Below are 25883 nucleotides of genomic sequence, written 5' to 3'. Positions count from 1 at the left end.
AAGATTATTTCCATAATTTTAAGCAAAATATTAAGACAAAATGCATAAAAAAATAAAAGACAAAATAGAAGATTTTTTTTTCTAAGATATTTTAGAATTTTATAACATGAAATGAAATTGAAATTTAGGTTAAGTTAAATTGAAAATTTCACAATTTCTACTTTTTCTGCATGGAAGGACTGATTGCAATGGCTCTAATTTAAACGTAGTTAAAATTCAAATTACATAACACTTATCCAAACAAAAGGCTTGCTTTAAAACATTATCTATGTTATGTTACATAAATCAGTTAAGTTACTCTCATTCCAACACTTTTCAAATATTCTTTCTCAATATATTCATTCCAATTATTTTGATATTGTGAAATTGCATTTAATTCTTTTTGTCTTTAATTCCTTTGAGAATTAAATTCTATATAAAAAATTTATTTTGATTTCGAAACAAATGAAAAACTTTTTATTTTATTTAAAAATAAGAAACACACATCTTAGAGTAAAAACGTCATGTCCAGTTTTCGAAAACATGATTCAGGGTCCCAAGGCAGAAAAAAAGCTGTAGAGAAGTTGTAAAATAATACAAGAATAAACTTCGCTAAAGTTTAAAAAAAAAACCATCTAATAACTCTATGTTTGACCAAGTAGCCAAGGAATAGGTTAACAGCTTTATTTTTTTATTCACAATCTTATGTTCATTGGCTGAAGGAGAGCGCTCTTTCAGAAAGCTTGCTCTCATCAAATCCAAATCACAATCAACAATGACTGAAGAACGCCTTACTAACCTCATGGTGATTTCAATTGAAAACGACCTATACAAGACTTTATCGTACAAAAATGTCATTTCTAGTTTTGCAAAGAAGAAAGCACGCAAAGTGAACCTGCTAGTGTGATCTGATTAGTCTTCATAACTAATATTTTATTCATGAAATATATAATTCTACTCATTTTAGATTGTATTTATCTTTTAGTTTTATCATATATAACCAAGTTCAAGTATAGAGTGTTTATGTGCTGCGATAGTTAATACAAAAATAATTGTTTTCATTAAATTCTAATGTGATAGTAGACATACAGACGATAAACAGTGAAATTCATGCTTAATTCAATCTACCCAGGAATCCAAAGTTTGGGGCACCAAACAAAAACTGACCCTGGGCACCACAAAATCTGTGCGGGCCTGCTTAGAAGTTTTTTTATTTGTCTACACATTTGAAATTGATTGAAGTAACAAGATTTTACTTACCTATTTTTTTATAATTGATATATTTTAAAATACATTTTAAAACAAAACATTTATAAACAAGGTTTTAGTATTAATTAGTCAGTTAAAAATTATATTAAAATCAAAGAATTAAAAATTGAGAATTTTTTCTTTTAATTTTTTTATCTATTTTTAAAATTAAAATAACTATAATAATTATAATAAAAAAATTACTAAAGAAAAATTGATAACATATGTACACATTTAAAAAACAATAATGGCAAATAATCATTTATCAATTTATTTTATATTTATTTCATTTCTTATAAAGATTTGTTAAAAACCATTTAAATATAGATATGAGAACAGAGGCAAATTCAGCATTTTTGGTGTTTGATATAACTTCAAGGCATAGAGCAAAATCTAAACAATTATGTTTAACCTTTGTCAAATAAAGATCATATGCAAAAAATTGTGATAAATGGATTTTATTTATATTTTCTTTATATCATTTTATTTATTTTTCTAATAATCTTTTGCTGCCAATTGCAATGAAAAAATGCCTTTATTTTTTATTTTTAGTTTAATTTATCCGTAGTCAACAAAACTTACAAATTATCGACTAAGATCCGCACACCAAGCCCCTCTGTAATGAAAATAATTTTTTTCGATTTCAATTAGTTAAAACTCCGGAAAAAAGAAAGTTCATATTTGAAATTGTTGAGTTTCTTTGTGTTCACTGCATTTTGGGTAAAAGTATTCCATGGGTTGACAACACGGTCGGTGAGGATATTGTTTCTTTCTGAGCAGTTTTGAACAAGTTGTCGTTTGAGTTGCTTTGTGTGTCTATGCGGTCGAAAGCTCTACTTTAAAGACTCTGAGTGTCAAAGGCTCTACTTTAAAGACTCTTTGGTTGACGCTGAGTGACTGAGAAGTTAACTTTAATATTTAGATAAATTTTAAACTACGAAATGCACGTTTTCTTTTTTTTTCTACTATTGAAATCTTAAAAAAATATATATTGTAGTATAAAGTTTCGTTTTAAGTAACATAAATAATTTTGATAGTATTTCATAAGACGATTGTCATTATTTTATTAAATATTAGTTCAGCATCTGCCGGCAAGAGGTATTAACATTATTATCAACTAATTAATATTAGCAGTTTATAAAATGATTTTAAATGAAAATGACTGAAAGATATAAAATGATACAAACGAGATATAAAATGTGCAATCATTTTTCTTTTTCAATGTCGGTAACAATTGAAGTTCTTATTTAACTATTATTTAAAATTAATGCTTGTAACTAAGAACATTTTCTGCTTTTTTTTTTTCATTTATTTTTCTCGTAACCTTTTCCCGCAATTTCCAAAGTCATAGCAATGAATGAGTTATTTTTAAATAAATTTCAAATTAACAATTGCGAATTTGCACATTTTTTATATTATTAAATTGTAAGAGAATTGTCAAACACATCAAAATGGAGGCGACTAAAAAGAGACAAATAACACTTTCATTTTTAACACAAATCAGAATTAAAACCACCTGTTGAAAAGAAGAAAAAACTCAATAGTAGAAAATTACAGCTAACAAAAGCTCAAAAATGGGTTAACACTACTCTTGCAAAATATAATGCAAATGAATGGCTAGAGATATTAAATAATGGAAATTATGTTACAGCATTAAAATGTACTGTATGTTGTCAGTATACTAAACAAATTGATATTTATAAAGGATATACGCCAGAATGGGGAAGCGATGAAGGTAGTTGTAAGATACAGCACAGTGCCGCAGTCGATCATGCAAATCGTTTGCCACATCAAAGAGCCTACGAATTAGCAATGAAAAGAAAAGGAATAGATCTAAGCAAACGAAATGATAAATTAAGCAACCTGCAGAAAGAAATGCGGCAAACTGATATTTTATCGGGCCTAAAAACCATGACCACAAAAGATCTAAATTTAACAAGAAAAAAAATTTGAGGTAGCATACTTTATTTCCGAAGAAGAGCTTCCGCTTAGCATATCTTAAAATACAACTTTTGGAAGAAAATCATGGTGTAGAGTTTGGCCAAGCTTATAGAAATAAAATAACTTGTGGAACTTTTATTGATTACATTGGATTGAGTTTGTCAAATATTCTCAGAAATAAATTAAAAACACAAAATTATTTCAGTATTTTAATTGATGCATCAAAAGATGTATCTGTAATTGAAAAAGAGGCTATATTTATTATTAGTTTTGATCCTACTCCAATAGGAGAGACCGAGATATGCGTTGAGTGTTCTTTTCTTTTTATTTCTGATCTTGAATATGGAACATCTGAAGGAGTTTTCAATAAAATCAGTCAATCCCTATAATCAGAAGGTATAGAAGATTTTAAAACTATATTAGTTGGTTTTGGTGCTGATGGCGCAGCTGTAAATAGAGGAAGTAGGACAAGTGTAAAGTATTACTTCAGAAAGAAATTCTATAGTTAACTTTTGGACAAGTATTACATCAGAAAGGACAAGTATTACAATAGGACAAGTATTACTTCAGAAAGAAATTCCATGGATAACTTTTGATTGGTGTGTTGCACATTGCCTTGAGATAGCGTTAAAAGATAAATTTGCAGAAATAAAAGCGTTTAATGATGTCAACAACATCATTTTGAAAATGAATAACATTTATAAAAAATCCCAAAAAAAGTTACGACAGTTAGGAAAGCTTGTTGCTATCCTTGAAGAGGGTAATTCATTTGACATTGCAGGTATTCGCCCCCAAAAAACATCAGGTACATTGGATTTTTTTTTTTCAATTTTATCTATAAAAAATACTTTATAAAATAATATACTTTATTACATGCTCATTTTTTTATATGACAAAAGTTCTTTATAAAACAGTGTTTTGAGCAATAAAAACTTTTTATAAAATAAAACACTTGTGCAATAATAAATAGAAACACAATGGATTGCACATAAAATTCAAGCACTTGAGATGATCTAAGACAAATATGGAATATATATAAGGAATCTCGAAAACATGGCTGCAGATTTCAGTTTTACTCAAGCAGAAAGAGCAAAGTTTAAAGGGTATCATCAGAAGTGGAATCATGGACGAATACCTCTTAATATAGCATTATTCATAGAAGTTTTATTGCCAGCAAATTTGTTATCTTTATCTTATCAAAGCAACGAAATTGTACTCTGTAGCATCATCTGGATTTATTGTCAAGTATTTGGGACCAGATATCACTGTCAAGTATTTGGGACCAGATAAAACTGAGTACTGTAAAGTATGGTATCAAATTTTTTTGAGTTCTATGAAAAAAGATTGGAGTCCAGTTCTACTTCTTGTTAAATTGCTGTTCGTATTGCCTGTTTCGAATGGAAAGGTTGAGAGTTAAATTAATTAAAACTGAATTAAAACTGACCTAAGAAATCGCTTAAATGAAAAACGGCTAAATAATCTAATTCGGGTGTGCACTGATGAAACAAATAGTGAAGAATTTGATGTGAATCCTGCCATTGAATTATGGGCCTAACATACGGTGCGAAGGTCTACACAAGAAATTCGAAAAATTTATTCAAAAAAAAGCAACAACAAAAAAAACTATAAAAGCATTAATCGATTTAGAATCGTCATTAGACGAGTCTTTAGATTTAAAATCGCCTTTCAATGAAACTTTAGATAATGAATCAGATGAAACATTTCTTTAAAAAAACATTTTTAAGTTAGATAAAACTATATTATGTTTTTTGTAACTTAGGCAATTATTATAGTTGTATTACATAAAATGATAATTGATTAAGTATTCATTTTAAATTATTTTGATATAATATAAAAATGTTTATTTTTTATTTTTTTGTTAAATATAATAAAAATGAAAAAGGAATACTAGTTTGTTCATTTTAAAGTATCAAGTTATTTTTTTATTTAAAGTGCAGAATAATTACTACGATGAAAATTTAAACCAAAAAAGAATTAAAATTTTGACCGCCCAAAAAAAACAATTGACTGTCAATTTTATGTATTAGCCGGTCAGTTTGACTGCTCGTCTTTGATTTCTTATTTTCCACGCTGGTTTAAAAATGTAGTACAATTTATGCTCCAAACACAAGACAATAATAAATTAAAAACTGATAACCACCGGTGTCATAACAGGATTTATGAACATCAATAATATTACAAATATATAATATAAACCTAACAAAGCACTAAAATTCATAGATGTAAGAGGAAAAAAAAATATTGGTGCCATTAAAACCAACTAGTATTAGGTAGTGAATAAATGGTGATCCCCCTCCTCAGAAATGTACTGCAATCACCAATGTCGTTTCAGAAAGCCCGAGACCTGCACTAGTGCTACTCGCCAGGGGTGTGTCCTTGCAACAGATCTCACCGCCTGCTCTTTATATCATGCTACTCAATATTGCAATAAATACACTACAAAAGCCAAAAGTTCCAAACCATATCCCAATTTTTAATACAGCTTCAACATTTTTAGAGATCTCATGAAGATAGTAGTGACTATGCGTAGTGTGACTATGAATAAATATGTCAATACCTAGACATAAATATCATGCACATCTTTTATAAAAAATATTAAAACAAACATTTGAAAGAAGTCAAAAAATTACATAAAGCAAATAGAAAATAGTAACTAATAATAAAAAGTACTTACGATTTTTTTAAGGCTGTAATATGTTTATAATATAAATAAACACCTACTTGTAAAGATCAAAACTTAGATAAGATAGTTTGCGGTTAGTACAAGAGGAGTGAGTATAAAATATGGTAGAGAATGTGGTAACTTGGTTAGTATGAGAAAGATAAATCTTACCTGATAATTAGAGATAATTACTTTCATGCAAAACAGACTCAAAGTAGTTAAAAAATAATTAGCAAGAGATACAAACATTAAATTTTAAGTAGGCAAAGAATAGTGAGAAAATAAACAGATAAGGCAATAAATTTGATTTTTACTAATAGCTTATAACCACTGAAAAACGTATTGTTTCAAAAATTTTCCACTGCTTATTTTTTTTTAGTTAATATCTATTTAGAAAGTTAGATCAGATTAGGCAGCTAAAAAAAATTCATTACAGCGGAAACAGCATATACAAAAATTCATATACAAGTTTTGCTTTTTGCATGTGTTTTTTTTTTGGCACAGTTGACTCCACACCATAAAATATTTAACTTTATGGTGTGTGCAGAGACTTCCTGGAAAGAGTTAGGCACCAACATTATTTTTTTGTTTAAATAATTAGCAGTTAGTAAAAAGTTAATTTAATAAGAATTTGATAATAGCAAAAAATAATAATAATAAAAGTAGTCACAAACCAAATGTTGGTCTCAGGAGGTGTGAAAGTCTACAAACATTACCAAAACAGTGGTAGTGTAGTATATTAAACATTAAAGTTATTATTATTATTATTATTATTGTTATTATTATTATTACTATTATTGTTATTATTATTATTATTATTGTTATTATTATTGTTATTATTATTATTATTATTATTATTATTATTATTATTATTATTATTATATATTAATATATATATATATATATATATATATATATATATATATTTATATTTATATATATATATACATATATATACATATATATATATATAAATATATATAAATATATATATATATATATATATATATATATATATATATATATATATATATATATATATATATATATATATATATATATATATATATATATATATATATATCTGTGTTTGTGTGTGCGTAAATTACAAAACTTTACACTTACTATTTGACTTTTATAAAATCTTTTGGCAAAGCTGAATGTACTTTTAAAATTTATCATGTGTGAATTTTTAATTCTATAAAGTAGAGCATGTATTTATGTATTTACTGACTCTAAAATTCTGGTACTGATTTTAGTAGGTAGATTTTCAGTAGATTTTGGTATTGATTTTAGTAGGTAGATTTTAGTTGATTCAGTAGATTTTAGTTGGTAGATTTTCAGATAAATTTAGGTAAAACTATGTAACAATTCTTGCATTCGGGTTAAATTAATTTGTCCATATCTTTATGCAGACAGATTCTCAGTCGCAAATAGATGTTTGTCTTGTTTGTTCTCAATAATAACAAACTTACGATTTTACATTAAAAAAAGTACGAATTAAATATTAAAAAAGAAAAAAAACAACAAAAAACAAAAGAATGCGATGCTTGAAATTTTTCTTTAAATATCAATATAAAATTCGAATACATTCGATGATTTTTTTTGTGTTGAACATGTTGTTAAACATGGTCAAATGTCATAGGTTACCAAAAAAGAAACCTGAGGTGGTTGGATGGGTCGGTCATTGCCGACCCCACTTGCGAAAGTCATAACGCAAAGTTTTTTCTTTCCTACTTAGGAAAGAAAAAACTTTGCGTCAAGTACAAAAGAATTTTTAAATTGCTTTGTCCCAACGAGGGCAAAGCAATTAAAAAAAGTGGGGGTTAACCATACCAGCCAAGTCTCACCCATTTGGCAGTAGCCTCCCGACTTTTGAAAAACAATTTATGATCCTCCCGCATTTACAAAAAAATTTCAAAAACCCCCTTCTTTTTATTAGAAAGTTTTACCCAACTAGATTTCTACTTTTTCATTTTTTAAATGGTTTTTTGGTTTGATTTGTGCTTTGACTTGTCTGATTAGTATTCTAGTTAGATTCATCTGCCATGGAGAATGTATCAATTAAAACAAAAAAAATTCGCTTCCAACAAGACTGCAAGCAACCACTATTAGAGTTGGAAGTTACTGGAAGAGAAAAGATGAAGTTTATAGAGCAAGATAATGATTGACAGACAATTTAAAAGATTGCAAAATTTATGAATCAGGAAAGCAAGATGAAGGAAGCGAATTCCAAAAAACTGATGTTTGAGGAAAAAAATTAGACAAAATAAGCGTTTTTGAAGCACTTAGGAAAGGTCACAATAAAAGGATGAGATTTAATTTAATGACGAGTAACACGAGAATGAATTTTAGTAGATTTTATAGCAGTACCCATTATAGTATTTGTAGAAAAGAGAAAGAGAAGAAACATTACGACGGTGTGATCATGATTGGAGGTTGGCTGCAGGTCTTGGAGCAGGTCCAACTATGTTTACAATGCGTTTTTGCACCTTGTCTAAAAGAAAAAAAGTATCATTGGAAGATCGGTTCCAGATAAAGCGACGTTCCATACAAGGACGGATTTGAGTACTATAGAGATAAAGAATAGAATCAAGAGTTTGCATATTTTACAATTGCAGATATAGCAGATGCATATTTTACAATTGATTTGATAAATGGTTTCCAAGAAAGATTGGAAGTAATAGTTAATCCAATCTACACGATGAGTCATCTACCCTCATCGTTAGATGAGGATAGATGACTCATCGAGTACATTACCGTTCATAAATAAAGGAAAATCTCAATTATTATGATAACGGTTAGGTGAAAAAAATTTAGCTTTATCTTGAGTTAAAACTCACCAGCCACTGTGAGCTTTATACTGTAGCAGACGTGAGATCCTTTTTAAGCTCAAATGCCCCCTCCAAACAATCAGAGAGTGTTGGCTTCTTATCAAGACAAGAATAAATGGTTGTATCATCAGCGAACAACGCCACCTTGGATGTGAGAATATCTGGAAAATAGTTAATGTAAGTTAAAAAGAGTGTAAGGCCAAGCTTAGAACTTTGAGGAACCCCTGAAGTTACCGGATATGAAGAAGAGTGCTGTTCATCAAGGACAACTTTTATACTATAAAAGTAAAGGAAGGATTCAATAATCTTAAAGATGTTACCAGATACACCGTAAGAAGAAAGCTTATGGAGAAGACCAGCTTGCCAAACTTTATCAAAAGCTTTAGAAATGTCAAAAGCAATAGCCTTAACCTCTCCACATCTATTTAATGCATGATAAAACCTATCGGTTATAACTGTTAACAAATCAGGAGTAGAACAAGACGATCGAAATCTATATTGGTGATCGGAAAGAATTGTTATTAGATTCAATATGAGAGATTAAGTGTTCGTTAATTAAAGATTAAAAAACCTTACTTATGATAGAAAGAAGACGGTAGTTAGACGAGTCAGATCGCTTTCTAGAATTTTTGAAAATAAGGATAACAGGTGCTACTTTCCAGCAGGCTGGAAAATAAGACTCTGATAAACACTTATTAAATAGTTTTGAAATTATAGACGACAGATCCGAGTACAACAGGTATGTTATCTGAACCACAAGCTGTAGAAAAGTCTAAGCAGGAAATCACTTTAGATTAAGAAGCTAAAGTGATACGAATGTCAAACAATGGATCAGCTTGTTTGTCGGCTATATTAGGTAGAACGCAACTTATGGAGTTAAGAGATAATATTGACAAGAAGTTCTTAGCAAATAATTTAGCTTTGTTTTCTCGTGAGGTGACAAAATCTGGATTATACAAGAGAGTTAGAATAAAATAATTGACCTTACTATTGATACTGTTAAAGATTCTCCAGAAGTCACGAGAGCCTAATATTTGAGATTAAATATTTGAGATTAAATATTTGAGATTAAATATTTGAGATTAAATATTTGACATTAAATATTTGAGATTAAATACTTGAGATTAAATATTTTTATGACCTGAGAATAGCTAGCTCTGGTGACAAAATCTTTTTACAATGATTTTTAGCAATATTAAACAGACATCTGTTTTTTAGAGAATCGTTTTGGTGATAGGTATGGAAGTAATGATTTCGATATATATTGTACGTCCTAGGTGCACACACATATATATATATGTGTGTGTATATATATATATATATATATATATATATACACACACAAATAGCAAGCAAGCTTTGTAAAAAACGGCAATTTGAGCAAGCTTTGTCAAAAACGGCAATTAAAAAGCTAAACAACCTAATGATTGTAAGTATAAAGGAAAACATTCTTTAAAAAACTGATTTTTCAGATATTTTATTTTAGATATTACTATATTTGAAAATATTTTTTTTTTCTTCTCAATTCCAGTAATTCGAAAACTATACTTTGAAGACGTTGGGTTTGGTTGGCGTTGAAGGACTGTGTTAATTATATCGGTTTTGTCGTTAGTTTTGTATTGTTCATAAAGATCTCCTATTGCTCGTCGTTTGGTTAATGTTGTCAGGTTTAATCTTGATAGTCGCTGAGTGTAAGGTTAATGCTTTATGGTAGAGAGACTGTGGCTCGGTAGTTTGCTCTAGTTTTACGATATCTTGAGCTAGATATGTTTTGTACTACGAATTCCAAGTGTTGGACAATGTGTGAAATATACAATGTGCGCCATTGTCCAAGACGACGGCCTCGAAAAGTACTCTCGAGCTTACCAAGCATACGGTTGCCAGCTAATATGGTTGAGAATACTTGTTTCCTGACTTTTAAATCATTAGTCATTAAAACACCTATTTCTATTTCACCTATCTATATTCAGCGATTTCAGCTTTCTAATACTCAGAAGGTACTTCGCTGGCCTCAACAATTCTAAGAGTATGATGCTAATTGGAATAGCAAAGCTTGCTGCACAACTGTTAAGAACTCGTGGGTTAATGCCATCAAAGCCCATTGGTTTGGTTTTGATTAGATACAAAAACTTTTCTTTGACAGGTTTGTATGATGTAAGGATGTTCGATTGGAGTATGCTAGTAGAACAAGGGTTAAATATCGGGAGAGGCTTCATAGGCTTGGTTTTAGATTCTGATTAAAAATAATTATATAGCGTGTTGCAGGTTACTTTAGGGTCTGTTGTTATTTAGTTGTTTGGTGTTTTGAGTTGACAAATGCGGCCATTTGTATATATGTGTGTGCGTGCGCGCAGTAGACCCTTTACTTAATATCAAGTAAAATAAAACATAATTAAGATAAATGCTTTTTCCGCTAATACTTTATAACAAAAAACAACTAATTTTACAATTTAGTTGTTTTTTGTTATAAAGTTTATTTTAAACAGACAATTAATTAACAACCTAAAATTTATAATTATACATTTTAAATATTCTTATGCTTAAATTAGGCTCCCGAAGTAGCGCTGCCAAAGGCCCAAAATATCTTAATACGCCACTGATTACATCGTGTTTACAGTCGTTAGCAAGAGTTTAAGGCCACTAGCTGTAAATAGGGTTAATGTGTGGTTGGTGTTCATTTTTACGCAATAACCTATTGCATCAGCCACATCATGAGTAAATCACAATTTAAATTTGAAGTAATACTATCAGTGTTATCGGAGCAGCAATCAAAAAGATATTCATCCTAATCAGCAATCAGAATGAATATCCTTTATTAAATAATAAAGGATATTCATTCTGAAGGTTTGAGAATAATGAACAATATTCATCCTGAATACCCTTCATTATTAATGAAAGATATTCAGAACGGCAAGTTGGTGCAATACGTGAGTAGTGAGTAGACTGGTGTGCACACTGCAGTAAATTTCAAAACTTCTGGGAGTTTTTGTGACAAGAAGAGATATGGCGTGCAAGGAAAAACTGTCTCAGAGATGATCGCATAATAAAGCGTACAGCAACAAATTTCTGTAGAAATACAAGTACTGCTGTGCTTTAGACAGGTATAGATATCAGTTCTATGACGGTTTCCCGTTGTCTAAGGTATGAGTGCGGTCTTAATCATACAAACCAGCTCGCAAATCTTGGTTAACCACTGTTATGAATCTAAAAGACCCCTATAGATTTCAGGCTTGTTATACAATTGAAACAATGAAACATCCACTAAATCAGTTGATTTGGTGCGCCAATCAAAATATAGGATTGCTGGGTTCTATTTTTTGCCTCAAGGAACAACTATGAATGGAGTCAAGTATATGGAATTTCTTCGGGAAAAATTGCAATTGCACTTTTTTTTTTTTTTTAATTTATTTTGCCATATGTTAAAAATTCCAAAATTACAATTATAAAAAATCCTGGCCGGAGCAAGAAAAAGATAAATTGTCTTATCACCGAGCCCCGTTACATTGGCGTTTTTAAACATTAAAAAAATTTATATTATATACGTAATAGGTGATAAATAAACATTATAAATACATACAAAACCTCAGCAATGAAATAAATACTTACAATCTAACAATCTTCCAGTGGATTTCAAAAATAAAATGAGACAAAAGTATGAAAGTTATCAATCCACAAAAAATTGCGTTAAGTTTTATTAAAAATAATGCGATATAAAATAATAACGGCTGGTTAATAAACATCAATAAAAATATTAGCAAAAAAGTAAACAATTAGCAAAAAAAGCTGAAGAAAATGTAATTATTTTAAATGATTTATTTAATTTAAAACTGTTAAATCGTTTTCAAAAAAGATATTTGAAATCAAATGTATCAAAGTCCATGTTTAGCAAATGCTGCTTTAAAACTTTCCAAAGTGCAGTTTTAAACAAAGTCTTGTTTTTCATTAAAAATTTAAAGAAATTTTTTCCAAACAAAAGATCCCCGATATTAAATTTGGTACAAAACTAATTTAAGATGGATTATGGGATTGATAGAGTTATTCTCTGAAATTTGGTAGGATATTTTGATAGATTTCATTTATCAAACGACTGTATTTACTTTTAAATTATAATTTGACAATATCCTCTATTAAAATCATTGCATATTTGGATATGTCAGTATTTTGTAAATTTTGCGTTTGACAACTGCTTTGATTCAGCGTGGCATGCTAAGAATCAGGCTATTGCAGTGCTTGGCAAATATATTCTTTATCTAAACTTTCTTTATTGCTTCTTTCAATTATTTAAACTTGATGGCTGTTTATCTGAAACCTAAAACTTCATAATCTCCCAAAAATTTTTGATAGGGTTATAGTCTGGGTCCTACGGAAGTGTTAATTACTTTCAAAATTATATGAAAGTAATTACAAGAATAAAACATTATTGATTCTAGAGTGTGTTAAACCATAAAATACACATTTTATGTTTAGTAATGGTCAGGAATAAAATATTAATACCTTTCAAAACTACCAATTTTCTAAAATGATTTATTTTTAAGAAATATGTATTTTTAGACGACAAAGGCGGTCTAAAAATACATATTTACTTCTTAAAAATAAATATGTGTTTTTAGACCCTCTAGCCCTTAATACCTTTGGTGGCATGTAGAATAATTTATAAATTTGTAGCTTACTCTTACATCTATCTTTTATCAATAGAATTGAGGTTGACTAAATAACCAATAACTTAACCTCATTCTTATGCCACCAACTGCTTCAAAGCTTGATACTGTTAAAAGGGCTCAAACATCTTGCAATTTTTGAGCATTTGTGATGTGTATGAATCTTTTAAGTTTTTTCTAAAGTATTTCAAGGTAATCGAAACCACATCAATTGGCTGTAATTGCACCATAAACCAATATTTTAGGGCAATGTTTCACGAAATAAAGTAAATATTGGGCTTTGCAATATATGCAAGAAGGGTAAATTTCTAACTAGTCGTATATCTGGAAACTTATTAAAGGTTAAAAATAATAAACTTTAAATCCTGTTTTACTGATTTACTGATTCTCTTACAGAAAGCACAATATTTAACATACGACCAATAAGATTCAAAAACTTGAATCTATAACTAAATTTCGGGGTTTATAAAAAGTCGGGGTTTATAAAAAGTCAGGATTTATAATCAAAATATTAATACGATGAGCAAAACTCATATCTACAATGCTTTATAGTTTTAAATCTGTTGTCTAAATTTCACTCGTTTATATAAAAAAAAAAAAAAAAAAGTATGGAAGTGTTTTTACTTTTTTTATTTACTTCTTTACTATTTACTTTTTTAACATCTAAATTAATAAATTACTACTAAAAAAAAAATTTAAAGAAAACATTGTTTATTGAATCGAAACATATCAAATATTAGAACTATTTTTTTTTTTTTCCACGTTTATAATTTTTGATAATACTTTGAACTACATTTTTTTTTAAATGTAATTCCTGCCCTAAAATCTTGAGATAATCTAATCAAATTCTTGAGATAATCTAAAAGATCTTATATATTTTTTATATAAACATACTTTCTTACATAACATACTTTTTTTAGATATAGTTCATAAATTACGCAATGCTAAAATTAGTTATTAAACAAACAAAAAGAAGTTTTCTTCGCAGATCCTTTAAATGAACCAAAAATTAAATTAGCCTTTATGTTCAAAGTCCCTGCGTAAAAGAGCAAATCTCCTACTTCTACTTTTTAAAAAGTTTAGTGTTTCGTAATTTATGGACAATCTCCTATAAAACAAATAGCTCTATTTTCTCAAATGACCTCACTTCTATTCTATCGAAATCGCTCTCTTAGAACTATGATAATAGTTTGACGTAAACGTAAAAGTTGTCTCAATAAAGAAGTCGTTAAAAGAGTGGAGTGAATAAACAGATGCTGCTACCATAAAATTTAGGGGAATTTATTTAGTTATAGTTTATGAGGATAGAAGTTAATACTTTTCCTACTTGTTTCTAAGATGACTGTAACGCTTTTACTTATAAAAAATCTACAGCATTTTTTTGTTGGAATTTTATTTATCTTGGATAAATTTGTGTTTGTAATAACTATCAAACGTTTTAACTATTTCAACTCGTCAACAGACATATTAGCTGCCAAAACTTACAAACTTTTTGATATCCTGAATCTCATACCACATCATAGTTACCTAAACTTTTTTTTTTTTTTTTTTTGTAGTTTTTTTTTTTTTTAATTATATTTTAAACATTTTTTATTCATAAAACCTCTAAGGTTAATTAAAGTAAAATTTTTTAGAAAAACATTTTTTCATTATTTTTTTATAGCGGTTCCTTATGCATAGATATAAAACAATCAAAACATTAGTGATGTCATGATGCTATAATAAGAGTTTTAGTATCGAAAAGGGAGCAATTCGCCATGATTTATAAGGATTTCCAGTTGTAATTCACAATTTAATTCTCTAGAAAACAAAAAAATCTTTGATTTTGTTTATGACAAAGTTATCCACCCCTCGTTGCAATAAATTTAAAAGTTGCAAAAGTAATAATAAAAAAGTTAAATACAAATTTTTAAAAAGTGCAAATTTCATGGCAAGTCAAATTATATTTAATGAGACTATTAAACACCCAAGTTTTACAACATTTTATTGTCAACATGTTTCAATCTATATTTGATAAAGTTGTGTGTTTTGAAAATGCAATTGAAAGGTTATGTGGTCAATAGCAGCTTATTAACCAAATGCCATTGTTTATACAATTTAAATGGGGTATATTTCTATAAATTTATTAGGGTGTATTTTATCATATGGTTAAGTCTAAAAACTTAACAATATGATAAAATCTCTCTCTCTGTATGTATGTATATATATATATATATATATATATATATATATATATATATATATATATATATATATATATATATATATATATATATATATATATATATATAATTTATATTTCGTATTTTTTTCCCTCTCACAGGAACCACTTATAAGTGAATGATAAAGAACTTATAATAAGGTTTAAAATGAGTAATCTTAAGATAATGGGAGTATGATCATTGTTCTTACAAAAACATTTGGTAAAAAGATTCGGTATCACACAAATGATTCGGTAACATACTATTTCTGATTATAAAAAGGTATTTATAGATATGCAATAAAAAAATGAGTCATCTTAAAAGTAATACATTGTAATACAAAATTATCAGAAATAAATAGAAAAGTAACAAGATTACTCAAGTCTTTTCTTATAAAAGGCAATGTAAAGGGTTAAAAATATTTTCATTTGATGAACCGTTCATTTGCCAAACAACTAAAAAACCTTTGCACTTGCAAACTAATTGAAAGAACTGTTGCCATATAAACTTAGAAAGAGAATCTTTACATTTGCAAACTGGCAGGAAAAACCGCTGCGTATGCTAATAATTTTACAAAACAAATACAGTAGTTGAGAGTCTAAACATTGTTCCTGTAAAAAAATGTTTTTAGTTTGCTATGCATATATACTGTTAATATGTCTGAAAAACAGCCATCAAGGTAAGTTTAAATTTATTTTAAAATTATGAACTATAATTATATTTATAATTAAAAAAAATTTTTTACTTATAAGGTTTTAGATTTTAACCAAAATTTTAACAATAGAACACCAAAAAAAATTAAAGTTGCAATCTTAAAATAGAGTTTTTAGTATAAATTTTAGACAAAAATTTTTTATATAAAATATTAATATTAAAATTTTTATATAAAAATATTAGCAATTAAATTAAATTTTTTTGAAAAATCTATATGCCGGCTATTGTGATTGCGAATGGCACAACTTTTTAGGGTATTCTCAAAATTAGGTTTTTTTTTAATTTTTAGCATGAATACTTTTTAAAATTATTACTTATAATATTTTATTAACTCAAAATAATTTAACATTGTTATTTTATAGTTTAACATTGTTATTTTATAACAGACTAGCATAAATTTAATTTTGCATTGCTGTTTTTTGTGTTAAGTTTTGTTATAAAAAATGTTTTATGGTGCTCATGATAAATTAAAAACAACGGATTTTTTTAAATTTAAAAAATTGCAGTTTTGGAAATTCATTTTTTCAAATATGAAATTCCAAAACTGTCAAAAAGTCAGATGCAAAATTTTAGATGTATATATAATTACAGATATGAAACATATTTCATATCTGTGATTATATCAGATATGAAATACAGATACAGCTAAAATTTATTTTTGTCATAGATGTATTAAATATTTAGAATCATTTGGAGAACTGATTTTATTTGCGTGACGTGATTAACTTTTTCATTTTATATTTGTATTACATATTGTTAAAATTGAATTTAGAAAATATAAAAAGTCACAAGATCGTAACATATTGGGGACAAAATGCCGTTTACAACGAATTGAAGTCAAAAGAATTTTGGGAAAAAGATCTTTCGGAATTTTGCTCTTACAATTATGATACAATCATATTGTCTTTTGTCAATACTTTTTTTGATGAAATGAACAAAGGTTTTTTAACTTTTAATTATCTAATACATATTCTAAAGAAATAGAAAAGTAATATATGGGAATAATTAAAAAACTATAATAAAAAAATACTACTTAATTATTTAGATAAAATGCCTGGTATGAATTTTGCTTTCCATTGTGAAACGCCTTTAAGTTCTGATTATAAGACTTTATTTCGATGCAAAACAATTGAGAATGGAGTAAAAGAATGTCAAAAGCGAGGCAAAAATGTTTTAATATCGCTTGGCGGAGCAGTCGGAAATGTCGGATTCAAAAATGAAGCTGAGGCAAAGCTTTTTGCATATAGAGTTTACCATTTGTTTCTTGAAGGTTCGGAGTTACCATTATTAAGACCGTTTGGAAGGTATATTTGAAAAATCCTCTATTTTATTTTTTTTATATTGAAGTACTCATTAAAGTATTTCAGTATATATTATAATATATATTTATTATAATATATATTTATTATAATATATATTTATTATAATATATATTTATTATAATATATATTTATTATAATATATATTTATTATAATATATATTTATTATAATATATATATATATATATATATATATATATATTATTATAATATATATTTAACAGTTGCACGTTGAGGTGTACAAATATGGATGGCAATGTGCGTTTTAATAAAAGTTTTCAGTATTGCAATCTTCTTGTAATATAAGTTTTGTAAAAACCAATATTTCAAGTTTTGGAAAGTGTATTTCATCATTTTTTTATATTTAAATAGGTGAACAAAGGTTTTTTAACCTTTGATTTAATAATCTAATTCATGTTCTAAAATATTAGAAAAGTTGTATAGTGTAAATGCCTTTTTTAACTTTATTTATATTAGTTTTTACATTTGTTTTAAACCGTAGTCTTTTTGCTGTAAAAGTTCCTTTGATTTTATTCTGAACTGTTCCAAAAGGTATGTATAGAACAGTTTTCAATTTAGCCATATGTTATAAAGTTTTTCCCTATAAATCCACGATCTTGGATTTGGTTACAGTTTCGCTTTAAATTAGTATATGGAACAAAGTTAATTAATTGAAAAGTACTGTATATATGTAAGATTTCCATACCTTTTTTTTTTAACATGACTAGTAAAACCTTTTTTAAGTTTATCAACATACAAATCTTTAATTTAGTAGAGACAATTTGGTTTGCTTATTGGAGAGATTTTATTATTTTACTATAAGTTGCACTTTTCCATAAGATATTAAAGAAAGAAAGAAAATTATGAATGAAGGAAAAGTTGTTTTTTCAAAGATTATTATAAATTACAGTATTATAAATGGTTACGTTAAATATAAAATGTGAATATCAGATTTCCAGGACAGTTTTTTTTTCTAAAAACACCTTTAGAAAACTAACAACAGATTTTCTTTTATAATGTCAGAGGAATATTATTACCTTTTCTAGGTTTGTCGAACAAAGTAAATTAATTTTTTTTTTTACATTCAATGTAACTTTATTACTTGTAAAACAATAGTTATATTTAATAGTTTTTTATTAAATATATTAAAGTCTTCAGCAATTAAAAATTTGATGTCGTCTTCATTTTATTTTTTCCTATAACATTTAGTGCTGTATTGAATGGTATAGATCTTGATATTGAAAGTGGTGACTATAAGTACTACTCATTGTTTGTTCAAGAAATTAAAAGATTAGAGAAAACTGGATCGCAATCAGTTTTTATCAGTGCTGCTCCCCAGTGTCCCTATCCAGACTAGTAAGATTTTATTAAAAGTTTGTTTCAATTGATTCAAACTGTTTTTAGAATATAACTATTTTTCTGTATCAATACGTAGTATTCAATTGCTTAAACGCAGGTAATTGTTTAAAAACCATTAAGCAAAGTTACATTTTAGTTTATTAGGTCCATCTGCTGAACATTTACTTGGAGACGTACCGAACTTTATTGATGAAATTTATGTGCAATTTTATAACAACTGGTGCAACACAGGTAATACAGTTGTATTCGATGATCATATGGTAAAATGGCTCAACTATTCTAGGGATAACAAAGGACCTAAAATTTATATTGGAATACCAGCAAATATTAAAGCTTCCGGAAACCCTCAACATTACAGAACTCCGCAGGAACTTGCGGTTATATATAGCGTAAGTTATCTACCTTCATATAATTTATTTTTATAAAATTCTATAATTACTATGGCTTTTATATAAATATTTAATATGTAGAAATATAAAGAAGAACCACGATTCGGAGGCGTAATGATTTGGGACGCGTCTTTTGATCAGAATAACTTAATAGCTGGTAAGCATTATAGCAAACATATTTCTGATATGTTTAACATGCAAAACAACATCCAGAGTCTAGCCCAAACCACTCAAAATCTAGTTACTATCTCTTCAAGTATAGCACAGGATTCAGACAATTCTCATACAGATGTTTAGGCTTTTCATGCAAAAAAGATGTTTTTTTAGTTACTATGTAAAACTTATGGAAACATGTTTTTAAACAAGATAACGTTTTGTGTGAAATTTTTTTAAGTTTTATTCAATTTCTGTTAATTTACAAAATACTAACTTTATCGTGTAAACATATCTCTACAACAATATAAAGTTTATTGTTCTATATTATAAATTTTTAGATTTAGTTAAAGTGTTACTTTTTTTAAATATAAAAATTTGTTAATTTCTGGGATAGCGCATTTCTTAATCAGGATTGCAAAAATGCGTTGAAGTCAATTTACTTCATAAAAAAAAAAATAGCTTTCAAAGTTGCGAACAAAATCATCACATGACATAGACCCAGCCAACATTTGGTCCTAAAAAGACGTCTTATGAACGTTCAAAAGACGTCTTTTTAGGACCAAATGCCGGCTGAGGAGGCATATACAATTTTTGTCATGAGTAGAAAACATGGGTTCGATAAAGCAAAAAGGAATAATAACATGGACTCATAGCAAATAGTATTAGATTTATTTTCCATAGTTTTTTCTATGATACTTTTATGTTACAAAAATTTCTTATTAAATTTAAGTTTGACGCTCCTTCGTTGCTTTGAAAATAACCTCCTTAAAATTTGTAAAGCATCTATTGCTCAGGGATCCTTGATATATTTTTTAAAAGTAGAAAAATTCACTCATTTTTTAAATCATGTGATCACACCAATATTACAAATTATAGTCCTATTTCAGTTCTTCAAGTTTTCTCTGAAATATTAGGAAATATAAACGTGTAATAGAGTCTGCAAATATTTTGTTGACAATAAACTTTTATGTGATAACCAAATCGACTTTTAGACAAATAATTCTTTTTAACACGCCATACTTCAATTAACACGCAGCATGATTCTTTTAAAGATTCTCATTTTACGCTAGGAGAATTCATCGATTTGTCATATTGCATTCTAACTTTTTTAATAGAATATATTGCCAATCAATATGTTCTATTTAAAAAGTTAGAATGCTTCGGCATTAGAGGTAAATCCCTAAGCTTCTTTAAAAGCGTTCCTAGTAATCATAAACAATTAGTTAATATTAAAGACTCTTTATTGTAGTTATTAATGAATGTAACTTTTGGTGCCCCACAACTTCTAGGAGCTCTTGTACACAAAAATCTATATTGAAAACATCAATTGCTTATTTAGCATATGTTGAAAAGAGAGCTACCATTACTTGTCGATACTATGTAAGAAATTGTATAAAACCTGTTATACGCAAAATAAATAAGGAAAAATTTAAAACAGACACTCAAAATTTTAAATTTTTTCAAAATAACTTAAGCAAGCTAGAATCACGAAAATTCGACCATATGTATGTATGTATGTATGTATGTATGTATGTATGTATGTATGTATGTATGTATGTATGTATGTATGTATGTATGTATGTATGTATGTATGTATGTATGTATGTATGTATGTATGTATGTATGTATGTATGTATGTATGTATGTATGTATGTATGTATGTATGTATGTATGTATGTATGTATGTATGTATGTATGTATGTATGTATGTATGTATGTATGTATGTATGTATGTATGTATGTATGTATACATATATTTCCGATAAGTAGGACACAAGCCGGATAAAAGTTAAAGAACTATTGTTAAATGCGACAGGTTTGAGCCAAAACATATTCTATATCTTCTTTAAAACAACAAATGTTTTTTCAGGTTATGTTAAAAAAAAGTGGACACCAATACTATTAAATATTATGTAAGAAGTTGTCTGAAACAATATATATATATATATATATATATATATATATATATATATATATATATATATATATATTATATATATATATATATATACATGTGTATATATATTTCAGTAATATTATAGTATGATGTACTTCTTTTTTTACAATCTTTAGTTTAAGGGAATCCCACAGCTGGTTTAACAATAAACACCATAAAAATAGTAAAAGAGACAAGTTTTCTTTTAAATGATACTTTATTACAAACACACATATATATATATGTAGTATATAAAATTGTTTTCGTTTTATCTATAGTTTAATGAAGTAGAATATCAAAAAGAGTTCAAACATTATTTCTTTCTTACAACTTTCTTAAACTTTGTCCCACCAGTTAAAAGAACTGCAGAACCTACGAACATTTTATTTTGGCGCCAAAAATTTTAGGCCGATTATAACTATTGCAAGCTGTTAACTTGTTTTAGTGTCTTTTTATGTGCAAAGCTAAATGATCAGAACGACTAAATGCCCTGTCGCAACTATGACATTTAAATGGACGTGCTCCAGTATGTTTTCTAAAATGTCTGGTTAGTTCATCTGATCGTGAAAACTTCCAAGTGCAGCTTTCCCAAGTGCATTTGTAAGGTTTTTCGCCTGTGTGAGTCCGTACATGTGCTTTTAAATGAGAAGATTTTGTATAAACTTTATTACATCCATTGTAGTTGCAACTGTGTATTCGTCTTTTTGATATATCCAAAAGGTTGTGGTTGCGTTTTTCCTCCAACGAAACTGAAGGCGAAAAGAAAGATGGTAAAATAACATGGTTACCATGGTTATTTTTTAATTCATTTTCTTCAACATTTTGTCCATGGAAACAGTTCAAGTTCAATTCAGCATGGTTACCATGCTTATTTTTTAATTCGTTTTCTTCAACATTTGGTTCATGGTAACAGTTCATGTTCAATTCAAGTTCGTCGGAATCTAAGTTTAAAAATTGATTTTTCCTTTGAGAAATTTTTTTTTGTGACCAACAAGTGTTTTGCGAGTATAATGGCGAAAGATTGTTATAAAATAAAGAATCATTTTGCTTTTTAACCACTGATAACAACGATGTTGCTACTGGAAATGGTGGTTGTAGTTTTAAATAGTTTGTCATTGTCAAGTTGTTTTTACAAGTATGCGTAGTCGACTTACTGTGAATAATATCATACACAGGCGATAAGTTTTCTGCTTCGTCATACTGTGAAATACTGTCATTCGAAGATTCATTTTTATCAAAAATATTCTCCGTTTTATTTAAGCGAGATATTATTTTAATGCGGCTTTCTTCTTCTTGATTCGAGCAATTCTCTTCTTCGTAAGTCTCCAAGTATTTATCCATTTCTTTTAAAGTCTAAATACGACCAAGATGATCTCATATTTCAGTACTTTTAACAATGTGCGAATTACATGTAACAACATATTCTATTATTTTTATTATACTAATATATTTTGTTGAATTTTGAAGAAATAAAATTTCGTTTGTAAACAAAAAAAGTTTGTTTTGGTTATTTCAAAAAATATATAATTTTAACGAAGTTAAATATAAAATTTTTTTTTTTATTGCTAGTAGTTTTTAAAAAATCTTCCAACATTTAGATCATTTGAAATGCCATAGAAAAGTTTGATTCATAAAACTTACTTCTCGCCAGTCTTCAGATATCCGACAATCTTCTGCTTTAACATGGTAAAAAGGATGATTTTCCCTATTTGCTTTTAAATCGTCTTTAAACGCACACACTTGGTTTTTAACTAACCACGCTGCTTCTGAAATACTTTGACCTGGCATATCCGGAGGTTTTCCGCAAATTAAAAACTTTGTATTACAATTTATATGTTTACAAACGACTTAGATTTAAAACGAGAATTTTCGTGATATTTAAACATCTCAAGGGTAATAATACTAGGATTTACATTTTGAATGGAGTTTAGTGTTGATAAACATATTTACCGAAAATATTTAAACTTTGTTAGTTTATAATACGACTTTTCTCCGTGGCAACAGAATGTTTAAGCTGAGCTGACAAAAGTATTTATTTTGTCTCTAAAGATTATTATAAAAATATTTGTTATAAAGATAGAAGCTTAGTGAGCATGGTTATTTTATGCTTGTTGTCAGGTATCAAGCTAAACCATTTCATTTATAAACTTTATAACATTTATACATATAGAAAAATTAAAGTTAAAGCTTATATTTGTTTAATATTAAAAAAAAGATTTTGGTTGAACGAAGTTGCGTAACAAAAAACAATTTAATTGCATAGTTTATAAAACTAATTATTTAACAAACCTTATTTCATTTAAAAATAGTTTTCTTACTCTAAAAATTTACAATCTGTATATGAATCATTATAAGTTTAAAAAATTAGGTAGAGCTTCTATTTCCAAACTAGTAAAATTATTTTTTAAATTAAAACTTATTTCCATTTTTAAAAAACTTGAATCAATTACAGACAATTACTTTTTTACAACAGTGATAATTCAAGTTTTTGAACGTCATGAGAAAATTATAGTCAGTTTACATTATCTTGTAAAAAATATAAATGTACAATATAGTAATAGAGGCCAAATATTTTTGGTAAACAATTTCATTTCTTGAACTTGTCTTACAAAAATACGTTTTGCCGTTGGTTTGTATTCGATGATGTTAGATAACGGTGCAAACTTAAACCAACATGCATATTTAAAAAACACTGCACATTAAACAGCTTATAATTTTTTTCTTAACTTTTTTAAGATTTAAAAACAAACCATTATAACGTATTTTATTTAAAGTACAAAGAGGGACACACTCATAAATGGCAAATACTCATTAGTTTTTAAAACAAAAGAACGGTGTTTTTTATGACTTTATTTAAGCCTAACCTATACAGAGCTCAAACATAGGCTTAAACAAAAGGTAAGCAAAATAAATCCTAATGCAATACCTCTAGTAATTTTTTTATTAGCTTGATTAGTTTTTGCTCGGATATTTGGTATATCAAGTACGAGTTTTGCAAATATTAGGCTAAAAACATCCATTAAACATTTTCTTTAGAAATATTCCAATTCCTTTAGAATAGGTAAGATAATAAGTTTTATTCTTCTAAAATTATATCAAGTTATTTTATATATATATATATATATATATATATATATATATATATATATTATATATATATATATATATATATATATAAAACTATTTAATCAAATTTATTTTTTTATTTCATATAATAATATAATTTCAGGGTCAAAATAAGTTAAATATATCAAATTTGAATTTTTATTATAGAGTTTTAGTTTCTTAATCTACTTATGACAAAAAAAATATTGAATTCATTACTTAAATATGGTTAACATAATCATTAGTTAATTAATTTTTCAACATTTATACATATATTTTCTCAATAGGAATTTAAAATGTAAAGCAGCTTATGCAGTTAGGGGGAGTTTTTGTATAATTAAAAAAATAATGTTCAGTTTTAAAAAAAAACATTGTGGAGCAATAACCTTATTGAATCCTCGAATGATTAAACCGATGTTATGCACAACTTTAATGTTAACATTTTCACGGACGATTAGAATTAAACGTTTGTATTTATCACTGCATCTATATTTTACATCACTGCATATATATGTTATAAATTATATATTTTTTTAGTTTTTCATGTTGTAATACAACATACCAAACTAAAAAAATATATATATATATATATATATATATATATATATATATATATATATATAAATCAAATTTAACACTATTCCACCAATCAAAGACCAGATTTTGAATTAAAAAAAATATTATAAACTCTTGAAACTATGAAATATGCAGTTTTTTATATATGAAATATATGAAACTACAATAAACTAATAACCGTTTATGAAAATTACAATAAAGCAATTAAAATGATACAAATGATACGATTTTACGGGTGTATGTGTAAAGAAAGGGTCGTACACCCCTCCTCCCCTAAAAGAAAGTGAGTTTCAAGTTATTGTTAGTTAGTGAGGAACATAGTCGGCTAAACAGGTGTTTGACACATTTTGTCGGGTGTTTTGAGGACCTTTAAGGAGCCTGTTGGTACTTTTTATAGATTCACCCCCTCCCCTCCCCCTTCGTTTTATTTGTAGAATTGCCTCTCATAGATTTTTAAACGTTTAAAATTAAGTAATAAATAATAAATAAAATAGGAAATACACACAAAACTTTAGCAAAATACTTTAGCAAAACACTATTTTTTGGAATAATTTAGGATATAAAAACTAAAAAAAGAATAAAATACAATGAAAAAGAAATAAATATCAAAGTAATAATTCAACAAAAAGTTTTATTATGAAGTATAAAAAGTATTAAAGACTGATTTTTCAATTAAAACTAACAAATTTTAGTAACAAAAGTTAAAGACACGTAATTATGACTTTATAATGATTTTAAATGCTAATTAATTACCTTAAACCAGGATCAATATATTAGATTTAAA

General features: G+C 27.2%; 3 protein-coding genes across 3 annotated transcripts in view; 1 reads left to right on the top strand and 2 right to left on the bottom strand.

Moving 5' to 3' along the window:
* The window catches only part of LOC100213020 (glutathione gamma-glutamylcysteinyltransferase), a 32387-nt gene extending 24823 nt beyond the window's left edge, over window positions 1-7564 (bottom strand). The window contains exon 1 of the mRNA XM_065813273.1: window positions 6977-7564. Coding sequence (XP_065669345.1) covers window positions 6977-7033 — 57 coding nt within the window. The 5' untranslated portion in view covers window positions 7034-7564. The remainder of the gene's footprint in view (window positions 1-6976) is intronic.
* Window positions 7565-15904: 8340 nt separating this feature from the next.
* LOC100198091 (uncharacterized) lies at window positions 15905-19698 on the top strand. Its single transcript, XM_065813272.1, has 6 exons — window positions 15905-16223; window positions 17031-17198; window positions 17304-17562; window positions 18788-18934; window positions 19074-19326; window positions 19408-19698. Exons 1-6 carry the CDS (start codon window positions 16166-16168, stop codon window positions 19621-19623), a joined length of 1101 nt encoding a protein of 366 aa, XP_065669344.1. The 5' UTR covers window positions 15905-16165; the 3' UTR covers window positions 19624-19698.
* Window positions 19699-21600: 1902 nt separating this feature from the next.
* Window positions 21601-23335, bottom strand: LOC101241252 (zinc finger protein 391). Its single transcript, XM_065813271.1, has 2 exons — window positions 23060-23335; window positions 21601-22771 (listed from the first exon to the last, which is right to left on the bottom strand). The coding sequence occupies exons 1-2, from the start codon at window positions 23204-23206 to the stop codon at window positions 21860-21862; spliced, it is 1059 nt and encodes a 352-aa protein (XP_065669343.1). The 5' UTR covers window positions 23207-23335; the 3' UTR covers window positions 21601-21859.
* Window positions 23336-25883: the final 2548 nt, after the last annotated feature.

This window comes from Hydra vulgaris, chromosome 12 (genome assembly GCF_038396675.1).
Source record: "Hydra vulgaris chromosome 12, alternate assembly HydraT2T_AEP".
Taxonomy (NCBI): Eukaryota; Metazoa; Cnidaria; class Hydrozoa; order Anthoathecata; family Hydridae; genus Hydra; species Hydra vulgaris.
This window is presented reverse-complemented; position numbering and strand designations above follow the sequence as displayed.